General features: G+C 37.8%; 1 protein-coding gene across 2 annotated transcripts in view; it reads left to right on the top strand.

The window, feature by feature from the left end:
* The window catches only part of DSC2 (desmocollin 2), a 37,875-nt gene extending 32,649 nt beyond the window's left edge, over positions 1–5,226 (top strand). The window contains exons 15-17 of one of the 2 annotated variants that reach the window (XM_077753842.1): positions 1,968–2,225; positions 2,867–2,912; positions 2,997–3,084. In XM_077753842.1, the coding sequence (XP_077609968.1) occupies positions 1,968–2,225; positions 2,867–2,902 (294 nt within the window). In that variant the 3' untranslated portion in view covers positions 2,903–2,912; positions 2,997–3,084. Of the gene's footprint in view, positions 1–1,967; positions 2,226–2,866; positions 2,913–2,996 lie in introns of both variants that reach the window. The other variant, XM_077753841.1, reaches the window with a different exon arrangement.
* The last annotated feature ends 7,601 nt before the right edge of the window (positions 5,227–12,827 follow it).

A 12,827-nucleotide genomic window follows, 5' to 3' on the forward strand; every position in this document is an offset into this window, starting at 1 on the left:
ACAAGCTTTGATCAGTGTGGGAAGAACTTTAATGGAGTCTTTCTGATGCTAATATGGGTTAGAAAGAAGCCTGAGGTCAAATATATGAAACAGCAGTGCTAGCTAGTGACTACAGAGCTCCAACCTTGGTTCCTGGCCTAGTACGTGGAAGAGGAACATGTAAATTTTCTACAAAAAGCATAATGATGATAAGAACAGAAAAGATTTAGAAAACAAAAATGTGTAAAAATATAAAATAAAACTTAGAGTTTTCTAAAAATCAAACCATAGAAAACCAGTGGCCAGAGCAGCCACTCTCCGCTGATTTATTTTTATTTATTGAGATCGCAAGGATTTTACTCTTATTATTTTATTTCTTTATTTACTTATTAGGGAGAGAGAATGCTCACTAGCGGGAAGGGTGGGAGGGGGTAGAGGGAGAGAATTTTGAGCAGGCTCCACGCTCAGCATGGAGCCTGACATGGGGGTCCATCTCATGACACTGAGATTATGACCTGAGCCAAAATCAAGAGTCAGAAGCTCAACTGACTGAGCCACTCAGGCGCCCCAAGATCGCAAGGAGTTATTATTATAGCCAAAATGTTTATGGCAACTTTATTTCTATATTTTTGGTCTGGTTGAGGGGACCTAGGTTAGACACTGAACAAAATTACCGATCAGGGCGCCTGGGTGACTCGGTCGGATAAGCATCTGATTTCGGCTCGGGTCGTGATCTCACTGTTTGTGGGTTCGAGCCGTATATCAGACTCTGTGCTGGCAGTGCTGGCAGATCTGTGCTTCAGATCCTCTGTCTCCCTCTCCCTCTGCCTCTCCCCTACTCTCTTAAAAACATTTAAAAATTTTTAAAAATATATATCTGTCATAGACTCTGGGTCTGGAGTTCTCAGCAAGAGAGAATTACAGACACAGAATTAAAATGGGAGAGGTGCTCATGTCCTGGAGGAGACCAGAGCCCTGAGTACCGCTCCTTGCTCCGTTTTTATTAGGATCAGAAGGCTTCCAAGCATGATGGACATGTGCAAAGAGACAATGAACTGTGAACACTGACTTGTGTGTGAGAGAAAGGGGGTTTCGAAGATACGCAGTGTTTGTTAGAGGAGTTTGGGTCGATACAAAACAAAATCCTGGCGCCAGGCAGATGGTTTTTTCCGGCATGCAGGAGGCACTGAGTCAGTTTATCTTAGTTTGCCTAGGGGACAAAACAGCCGGGGCCTGCTACCTCAGGGTCAACAAGGCACCTTTCTTTTGCTAATTAGCTCCACTCCCAGCTACTCTGCCCCACTGCTCTCTAGCCTTGTTTACCTGTATACTATTTAGGCCCCTCCCTCCTGTGACAGCAGCTTTCTGCTATTGTACTAAACTGGGGGGCGCTTCCGCCCTGAACACCTAATCTTGTTACCTAATCTTGGATATGTTCATCCCGAGGCATCTTATTCCTATGTCTTTGCTCTATACTGGGGACGCTTTACCTTGTTTACCTAATCTTGGATGCTTTCATCCTGTGGCTTTCTATTTCTTTATGCCTTGTTAATGCATCCAGGCAAGCTCAGGGAATTCCTAAACTTATTCCCCACAATCATCATTTCTGTTTCTGCTCTAGGCAGATGAAGGGAATGAATTTAAACCCAGCAGGGTAAATACACACCAGACATTAATACTGGAATCCTGATTTTGAGGCTTGAGATGTTGGAAAGATTTAACAAGTGATCAAGAAGGAATATACAGTAAGCTTTCTGATTTGTCTCAAGGTGTAGACCGCCTGACAGTTGGCAATTTCCAGATGCATTGGACACGGCATGAAGTCCTGGGTTATAATAGTCAGGTTCTTAGGATTGCCAAGACGGAGTTAGTTCCTGCCCTCGGAGACCTTACCTTCTAACACAAAACTTTACAGCATTATCTACATTTTGTGGTGGTGGTGGTTGCTCTTCTCTGTACTTCCCCAATGGAAATTGTTTCCGTTTCAGTGTTCCACAAATGGCTTCACAACCCATACTGTGGGCAGTTCTGCTCAAGGAATTTGTGGCACCATGGGATCCGGAGTGAAAAATGGAGGGCAGGAGACCATTGAAATGGTGAAAGGCGGACACCAGACCCTAGAATCGTGCCGGGGCACCGGGCACCATCACACCCTGGATTCCTGCAGGGGAGGACACGTGGAGATGGACAACTGCAGATATTCCTACTCCGAGTGGCATAATTTCACCCAGCCCCGCCTTGGTGAAGTGAGTTTCCCTCAGTGTCCTAAGAATTTATATTGATTTCTTTTCAATGTTCCAAATTGTTAAAATCGAGTGGCTTCACCTTTATTTTCAATTAATTATTAATCTATTAATTGGAAAGTTGTTTTTCCTCATTTTTGATTCAATAATGCTCAGATATTAAGTGGATAATTACTTTTCCTCTCTTTTTGCTTGGCTTTTAGTTCTTACCGAAATAATGTTAGATGATGTTTGTTTATTTATTTACTTACTTACTGGACAGGAAATGTCTTATTTATTTGGTAGAAGAATAATTGAAAAGAATCTTTATCCCAGTTTATGTGCTTTTATTTTTACAATACAAAAATTATCTGTATGATGACATTCAAATTTTTTCCTGTGGGATAAATCATATCTTCGAAACCAAAAGTGTGCTACGAGGCCATTATAGCCTTATGGTCAGTAAGCCTATCTGGAAAGATCTGAGCCCCTCCTCCCTTCATTTGGGTTCAGTTTAATGGGTCCATTTCATTCCAGACATGATTTCATAATGTGAACCTTGGGATACTTGCTGCCACATATGTGACTTTTAGAAACATGCTATTATAGTGAATTTATAGAGTGATTTATGATATAGACCAATCATGTGCATTTTTTATATGTAGGAATCCATTAGAGGACACACTCTGGTTAAAAATTAAACAATGAAAGGTAAATCAAAGCAATTATTTTTATGTTAGTAAGTTTTGGTGTTTAAAATAATAATAATAAAATATATTGTTTCTCCCCTGGCAGAAGGTGCAACTGTGCGATCAGGATGCCAATCATCAGCACGCTCCAGACTATGTCCTTACGTATAACTACGAAGGAAAAGGCTCAGTGGCTGGCTCTATAGGTTGTTGCAGTGAGCGACAAGAAGAAGATGGGCTTGAGTTTCTGGATCATTTGGAACCCAAATTTAGGACACTAGCAGAAGCGTGTGTAAGGAGATGAGGGTGTTCTACCAAGTCTACAAAAGCCAGTGGCTTTATCTGTTCCCCACCTCCCCACCCTCCCCCACTTTTTAAAATACAAGCCAGGGTTTTTAAAAAATAGAAGATGCTATGTGTTGGGTTTTTCCCCTCTTTATGTTGATGGGATCTCTTTAGCCAAATGCGTATTTACAGAAAAATGCTGTAAATAAGTATACAAATTACCCAATTTTTACCTAGTTATTAATTAGTTGTTTTCCACCCAAGGAGATCTACTGGTAGAAAATTAAGGAAGTCCACATTATTGTTTACATTTGGGCATAATGTCGATAGCCAGTGTATAGTGCAATAAAATGGAATTGGTTCAAGTATATGCCGTACACTACTTGAAATATAACCTAATAGAAAATTGTAGAGAACTTGCTTTAGCATTATATTCGTTGACATAATTAATTAATTGTTTGTGTGGTGCTTAAAAACTGTTGCTCTCCTGAACATTATGAAGTGTGTATATTGCATTCTTGATAATGTTTTATTTTCATAGCATTACCTTTCTCAAAGTAAAGGGGGAGTACCAACCAGGCGTTGACTGTTAATACAATTCCATTTCGGTGGACTTTAGTCTCTAGGTTGTATTTTATATAAAATCCTGAACTGCATCTAAATTTCTCTATTACTAACTTTGTCAGGAAAATTTAAGTTTAAAAACTGCTTTGAGAATGTGTTTGTACTTCTGCAAGGCTTTGGTCTTTGGCGTCTCTCTCTCTCTCTCTCTCTTTCTTTCTCTCTGTGTCTCTCTTTCTCTCTCTACTTCCTTCTATCTCTCTTTCTCTTTATTTTTTAAATTTCTACTTGGGCTGGAGAATCTAAATATTTTAAAAAGCCATCTCTCTTCTCTTATAAAGCGAGTTATTATGTTTTTGTTTTATGTAAGTGTATTATTCTCTGTTTTTCTTGAAATTAATGTCATGTTGACATTATTGTTTCAAGTATCTTGGTTATTGCTTCATTATTTCCTCAACAAAGGAACTTGAATTTTGCCATTAAAACTGTACAAATATGTCATGCTTTTATTAGGTACAACATTCTGCATTAACAAAAGGGTATTTAAAATTGGAATGTAGGTATTTGGTATATAATAGCATGTTTACAGTTCATATCGTTAAGGCAAGGACATAGTTTATAAATGAAAATAGTGAGGGATTTTGAAATAAGCTTTGAAGAACAGGGATCATGAAAGCTCTCCAGGAATAAGCATTTTATAACTTTTTAGATAAAATGCTTGTTATATCTATCTGTTTGAGAAGGTTTTTTTTTTCAATATTTTAAGATTACAGGTTTTAACAAATGTAGAATGGGCTGAACTATTTATATTTTGAAACAATAAGACAAAATTAAACTGAATAGCCAACAAAATTCCAGGCCAGGTTTCACAGCTGATTTCAGTCAGTGAATTTTCTATGTATATTAACCACATGGACATTTTAAATGTATTTCTGATATCTATAATTATAATATGCCCTATGTTAAATTCAGAAGGTTGGCTTATAACAATTATTTCTAAAGATTAACATTGGTAATTATTCCATATTCAATTTATCTTTTCAATAGTTTTCTTATTGTTCAGTCAAAAATACTATTTCTTAAACTTTAAATAAATCATGTACACAATGTTGTATATTACTGGTTATGATAAAGAAACTCAGGTAATTTTAAAATATTATTGTGTGAGTTCATTAATCATGTGTCTGATAGGAGCCCGTAAGATTGTATTTGTCTTACTTTGAGAAGTGAGTGTCTTCTTTAGAATTGTGTTTTACATTTTTTAAAGAATTTTAGAGTTTGATGTGGAGAGATCATTGGTCCATTGTTATCATGTATACGTAATTTTGCTATTCTAAAGGTTGTGATGCTGTGGGATATTGGTTAAGTTGCATAGTTTCTCTGTGTCTGTTTTTTTTAAAATTTCATCATAAAACAGGGGATAATAATATAACTCTTTTCCTAGGGTGGCTGTAAGACATTTGAATAAAAAATGGTTTTTAAGCATGAAACTCATACAGAGTGGTCCACCTAAAAGGCACTCCTGTAATACTAAGTGACTTAAAATATATCACATGTACAACCTCATTTCATATTAACAGAAATTCATTAAGAAAATAGAATAATCAAAAGTGTTTTGCTTTATTTTTCTTTAGAATGTTTGCCAATTGAGAATATGTCTCTTCATATTTACCTGATGCCTGTGTCTTCTATATCCAGTGGTTTAGCACATATATTGCAAAGATTTCTGAAACATCTGCAAAGAATTACCTAATTTTTTTAAGTTTTTAAACTTATTTTGAGAGAGAGAGAGAGAGTGTGTGTGTGTGCACACAAGCTGGGGAGGGACAGCAAGAAGGAAAGAGAGAATCCCAAGCGGGCTCCACCCTGTCAGCGCAGAGCCTGACTCTGGGCTCGAACTCATGATCTGTGCAGTCATGACCTGGGCCCATACAAAGAATCAGACGCTTAACCATCTGAGCCACCCAGGCACCCCAACTCGATTCTTTTTTATCTTGTTTGCATACCACATACTATGTAGGTTGCCCCCAACCTGCCAAACTCTCTGAGAATTTTTAATACAAGTTTAATACAAGTGTTAATACAAGTTTATTCATTCATTCATTTGCATACAGTCATTTAATACCTTCCCAGTGTAGCCGTGTAAGGCCTTCTAAAGCAGCCTGTGCTGATATATAAAGGTACAAGACGAATTAGCTATTCTCCCTACCCACCCACTCTACTACAAGGCAAGATGTGGTGCAGTTTTGAGTGGATGCCAGTACGGAATGGCCCAATGCCTGTAAAACACATCGCATGATACCTGGCACATGGTAAGTGGTTGATATTGGTTAAAAAATTCCAGGTAATACAAAAGAACTGTACTGTTCTAGGGAGTGAAGATGTGCTTCCACTACTCTCACGCTAAGTGTTCGGGACCATGAGTGCTCTACCTCTACTGTCCTCCATTCTTCTCTTCATACTTTCTTCCCACCAGTACCCTGGCTCCCATCCTCCGTGCCGCTCAGCGCCAACAGTGACTGTGCCACGCATCTCTTCCCTCTTCTCTCCTTCCACCTGCTGTCAAAGAAAACATATGATTATGGCATTCTCCTGCCCAAGGGCCCTCTGTGTTTTTAGAGGATAAATTTGAAATGCAAATCACATTCAAATACCAATCCTCCTGTACCCCACACATTTATTTGTGCCTCATTCATAATAAGGTCTCCTTTTGCAGTATCTTTACTTACTCCTTATCCACTTCTTTGTTGCAAAAATACTTTTTAAAAGATCTAGTTCAGGCCGCCTGGGTGGCTCATTCGGTTAAGCCTCCGATTTTGGCTCAGGTCATGATCTCACAGTTTGTGGGTTTGAGTCCTGCGTCGGGCTCTGTGCTGACAGCTCAGAGCCTGGAGCCTGCTTCAGATTCTGTGTCTCCTCTTCTTTCTGCCCCTCCCCTGCTCATACTCTGTCCCTCTCTGTTTCTCAGTAATAAATAAATGTTAAAAAAAAAAAAGATCTAGTTCAATAAAACACTTTCTTTAGCCATAGTACATTTTTTTAGTCATACATTTAAGTGCCTAGACCATATTGCTGTAAAATGTTCATTTGTTGGTTTATATGTATGTTTGTATGCATGCATACATGTATACGTGTGTGTGTGTGCATGTGTGTGTATGTTCTCTCATATGGGAAGCTTACTGAAGACAAAGAAAGGTGTTCTCATTTGTATGCACATTGAACTCTGGCCATCAGTACATTCTGCGTCAAATTGCATTGCCCAGGTCACAAAGGGGGGAAAAAAGAAAGATTGCAAATTATTTGATTCTTAGCACACTACAATAACTTTCCCTTGACAAGTTTTCCATTAGAAACATGATGTATATTAAATTCTTCATTGATTTCGTTTTTAAACATTGGACATTGAATAGATAGAACATCAAACATGTGCATTCACTATTTAGAAAGTGAGGTGGTGAGGTTCTGGAATCCCTTCTGCTTCTCCCCATGGGGTGCTGGGAGTGGCAGATCCTGTCTGTACATTGTGGTTCAGGTTAGCTAATTCCTTCCCACCTCCAGCAATTGCATAACCTCAGAACCAGCTACACTACCCTGAAATGCAACCTTCGAAAGTTCTTGCTCATCTTCACAACTGTGTGCCCAGCATATAGAACAGTAGGCTTTCCGTGTGTTTGTTTTATGAATGGATGAATGAACTCACAGAGGTACTGACTGAGATTAGACTGCAGCTTTGTGTAAAGAGTCATTTTTTCCTCAATGTGAAACTCGTTGACCAATGTGCAAATCTTATTTGTGACCATCATCTTATTGTCAGCATGTTCTAACACTAGTGAAAATACTTTTTGCTGAAGGACTACTCACTAACCCCCAAGGAAAAGCAACAAAGATTCCCTTATATTTTAGAAATCCAAGAAATGATTCTTAAGGGATTGTCAAAGCCAAGTTAATTATAAACAGTTGAAAGTCAGGCCTTGACTCAAAAAGTACCTTGAGAAACCAGAAGGCAAGAAAAGTGGTGCAGATCTAAGAAGCTCCTCAGATTCCTCTGAGTTAGAGTGGAACAGCATTCTGTAACAGGACACCACGGTGCTCAAGTTCACCATGAGGAAGGAACCTTTTGAGGAAAGGAAAAGACATGTGCAGCTGTGAGCCTGGGAGGCGATGGCTATACTGCACTGTGAGCTGATAATGTTGGCTGAAGACAATACATAAGACAGAGAGGACTGTCCTGACATTGTAAGGAACAGACCTATCCAGCCAGTGGTGGACAAGGCTTAGTAAATAGCAAATCAGCTATGCTTCTGGGGAGGTTTGGGAATCATTCATATGACTTCCTCTATTATTTCTTCTACTTGGGGTCTAGATTTCAGTCTGAAATCTAGTACTGAAATCTTAGTAAGTTAACTATGTCTTTCCTCCCTCCCTTCCTTCCTTCCTTCCTTCCTTCCTTCCTTCCTTCCTTCCTTCCTTCCTTCCTTCCTCTCTTTTCTTTCTTTCTTGTAAGCTCCACACCCAATGTGAGGCTTGAACACATGACCCCAAGATTGAAAATTGCATGCTCTGCTGACTGGGCCAGTCAGGCACCTCTGATATCTTAAAAAGTGAGATCCTATTTTTTTCTTGCTAGGTGGATCCTCTGTCCTCACCTTCCCCCTGCCCCTTACTACCTCAATAGCTAAAGAACGATTTAAGTCACTTTTGCTTAACTTCTTAAAATAGAGCAAATAAGTGCATCTTCCAGCTACATTTTAAATTAAACACACAACATAAAGTCTTCATGTAAAACAAAACAACCGAGTGCAGATAAAACAGAAGTAAACAGGATACTAGTGCTTTGCAGATAGCTAGTGTAGTAAGCAGAACACTTTGATCCGATTTTATTAAGAAACACATTTTACAGAGGAATATGACTGTGTTGTGGCTTTGGGACATACTCTTCACTTTTAACCCCATTTGGTATGTTTTACATTCTAGTTCTATATGAGACTCAGGGGAAGATTCTTATCGTTGGCCCTTTGTTGATAGTGACGGTGCCGTGCCGAAGGAAAAGTCAAGGGCTGTTTTGTGCCCCTCTTTAGCTCCTTTGTGACTTCCCCTCATGCCCCAGCAGGAAATCTGGACATAGCTAAGAGGCCAGAACTGTGGAGTTTCTACTAGTTACCTCTTTTTTTTAGTTATTATGTTAGGATACAGGAGAGAGAACAGAGCAGAATATTGTTTCTTTTGAAGTTGACAAAGATGAGGGTGAACTTGCTAAAATACTTGCACTACATTTTTTTAGAGTGTGGTTCACAGACCATATGCATCTAATCACCTTTGGTGTTTGTCAAAATAAAGATCCCCTATGGAGTCAGAATCACAAGGAGGACAGGGAGGAAGTATGGAAGCCTTCACTTTTTAGTAAGTTTCCTAGGCCACTTTTATATCCTCTCAAGTCTGGGAACCTTTGATAGGGATTTACTGACTGGGTCTATAGGGTATGGTTTGGAGGTTTATGAAACAAGTATTTTCAGCTTCCTTCTTCATGTAAGATGCAGTAAGCAAGATCTTGGAATTGTACCAAAGAGTTGAAACACACTGATTAGCAAAATTCCACACTTTCAGCAAATGAATTGTTTAAGGATGTTCTCTACTCCATGGTTCCCACTCACCACTTGGAGGTGAACTGGTGGCCTAATCTTAACATAGGACCAGGGGACCAGGACATTTAGTAAATGCTCAATAAAAATTAAGTAGTTTTGCTACATAAATGTGGCTAGCCAATAAGGTGCATCCAAATTATATTGCATATATTCCAAAAATAATTGTCAAATCTCCAGAGACAAATAGGACCAGAGAGGTCAACAGCAGGTGCATCTGGTGACTCTGATCATGGCAGCTATTTGGAGGCACTATGCTGTTGTGTGAGAGCCTTGTCGATAAGGGTGACAGGTGATGTTCACTGGGTGATTATTATGGCCAGAACGTTCAGAGGGGCCTATGAAACAAGAAAGGGCCATGTGAAGGAAGTCAAGAGTTTTCCGTTCAAAGAGTGTTTCCATGGGAAGGGGGTCAATTGGAAAATTTCTAGCAACCAAAAACATGAGGAGAATTCATAGGGAATGATGAGTTCAGAAAGCCAGAGGTGGAAGGTGGTGGTGCTGGGGATGTCAACATGCAAGTTTCAATGCAAAATTACCAATCAAATCAGATAAAAGGAATTTATCCTGAAGAAGTAAGATAATGGTGCAAAGATCTCATACACATGCAAGGATGTTTATCTCAGTGGTGTTAAATATGTGGATAATTGGAAATAAACTAAATGTTCCATAATAAAAAAAGTAAATGATTTATAATACATTACCATAATACAATATACCACAATGGAAGATATTTGATATAATGATCATGGACACGACTTTGTAGTCCGGAAGGCTGAATTCAAATTGTAGCTTTGTTCACACTAACAGTAACCTTGGAAAGTCACAAAAACCTCAGATGCCTTTCATACAAAATGGGGACAAAATAGGAATAAATATATAAAGATCCTATCTTAGTGCTTGGTTCCTGAATATATCAATAAATGGTAGCTACTGTCATTTTTGTGACAATGATGATAAGGGAATATAATACAATCATTTTATTTTGAAGACTATTTAATTAAATAAGAATAGGCATAACATATAGTGTTAATGAAAAAGTAGAATACTTTGCTAGGTCAGTACAATCCCAAATTCATATAAATATAAGACTGTATGTAATATACTAAAATATTGAGTGGTAATCCCTGGGTGGTGGGAATATTTCTTCATTATATGTTTCCATGTTTCCAATTTACAATGAACATTACTATTTTTAAAATTAATAGAATGAACTAAAGAGCAAAAAATAAGCTCATAGCAGTGCCTGGATGGCTCTATTGGTTAAGCGTCTGACTCTTGGTTTCAGCTCAGGTCATTATCTCGCGGTTTCTGAGTTTGAGCCCTGCATGGAATTCTGTGCTGACAGTAGGTAGTCTGCTTGGAATTCTCTCTCTCTCTCTCTCTCTCTCTCTCTCTCTCTCAATAATAAGTAAGCTTAAAGAAAATAAGTTCATAGGCCTTAGGATTTTTGAAGATTTGCTGACCCATGAAGAAAAACCTTAAATCTCAGCCTTACTACATCACGCCTATAATGAACATATTATATTCACAGTGAATGATTGAATTGAAGCAAGAAAAAAGTCATCATCTAACATTATTATATTCTAATGTTCCCCTTTACAAAGTTTTAAAAGTAAACATCAGTTAATTTAAATTCCTTTTTTGCATAACACATATAGAAACCGTATAAAGATCATTTTAGGGGCACCTGGGTGGCTTGTCGGTTAAGCCTCCGACTTCAGCTCAGGTCATGATCTCACGGTTCGTGGGTTCGAGCCCCGCGTCGGGCTCTGTGCTGACTGCCAGCTCGGAGCCTGGAGCCTGTTTCGGATTCTGTGTCTCCCTCTCTCTGTGGCCTTCTCCAGCTCTCGCTCTCTCTCAGAAATAAATAAAGCATTAAAAAAAAAGATCATTTAAAAAATTTTCTACATAATAAAATATTTCTTAAAGCTCTATGTAGTTCATTGCACATAAGGCTTCAGAAAATAAGTTATAGGACAATAAAAGAATTTGGATAGTTTCCTAGAAATCAGAACAGGATTTAACTTGCAGATGCAGTTTTGTTTTCTACAGTTATAATTGGGCGTACTATCTCTTCCAAGAATGATAATAATTTAAGCCCTGCCAAAACATTTTAAGTTTAAGCAGGAAAGAAAAAAGAAACCAAAACTATTGCTTTCAACCATTTTGGTTTTGATTAGCTGATTCATTTATCTCCGTAAGATTTTTCTAAGAGAAAGGAATAGGGGTATAAAATTCTGGAGTGTTTTCTCCACTTTCTCATCTTAAGATAAGTCACCTTACCTCCTTCTTTGGGTATATGTTTCTTCAATAAAATGAGGAATTATACTAGATTAAATATATAGTCACTTTCAGTTATAATTTTCTAGGATTTTAATGTTAATTAAATATGAGTGAAATGGTAATTCAGTATTAATAATATTTAACATTAACTTACTAACTTGGAATACTTACTAACTTGGAAATTAGTGGTTGGGCTTGTTTGGTTTTAGCTTCGTACCTCCATGAATCTGGTAAGTGGCCTTGATAACATGTCTTTAGCTGACAAATGCACAGGGATCTGTCTTCATCCTGGGATTCTTCCCATGCTTTGATTTGTATCATTTGCCTTCATCTGAAACTGAATTCCTAAGAAAGTTCCCTTTTGATTTTTTAATCTGAATTTCTTTAGTAAATTACCAATAATGTTTTTGGCAATTTCTAGTCTCTTGTAATTTAGACAAAGTTCCTCCCTTGAATCTCAGGGTTTGTATAGGATATTTAAGATGGCAGTATTCTATCATTTGTTTTTTAGTCATTTTACCATTTTTCCTTTAAAGGAAGTCTTATTAAGCTTTGTAAAGTTGCCTTTCCTCAGAAAGGATGAACTGAATGGCTTCCCAGCAGATGTCCAAATATAACCCAGGGCTCCTTTTCCTAATGGGTAATATCATAGAGAAGGATGGCCCTACATTCAAAAGTCATCTTTTGAGATAGAACATAATTATATCTGTTGAGATAGGACAGAATTACATACAAATTCCATTTGCATTTGAAGACATTCCTTATTAGGAAATCACATTCAAATAATGCTCTGAAGCTTTTGAAAAAGCATATTTGCAAACTAGATTCATTGCTTTCATCTAATGGTTCTCTTAGCATTTTAATACAAAGCTGAGATAAAGGTTAATGCTATAGATGAACTTTCATGTTTCCTTTTATTGCATGATGAGAACCACGTAACTCCAAAACTAAAAGTATGATACTTTACCTGAATATCCAGGAAGTTATAAACAAAATCCAAGACTCAGTCGTAGTAAAGAATCCACCTCAATTGCTTTACAGATACTTGGTTATTTTTATCTGCTTTATGTAATTTAATTTGATAAGCCTGCTTTTTCAAAAGTGGGTAGGCTATACTTGAATGAAATAAACGAAATGCTTATCAAGTCTTTCTTATTCTGATAGTA

This window comes from Crocuta crocuta, unplaced genomic scaffold (assembly GCF_008692635.1).
Source record: "Crocuta crocuta isolate KB4526 unplaced genomic scaffold, BGI_CrCroc_1.0 scaffold231, whole genome shotgun sequence".
Classification (NCBI taxonomy): domain Eukaryota; kingdom Metazoa; phylum Chordata; class Mammalia; order Carnivora; family Hyaenidae; genus Crocuta; species Crocuta crocuta.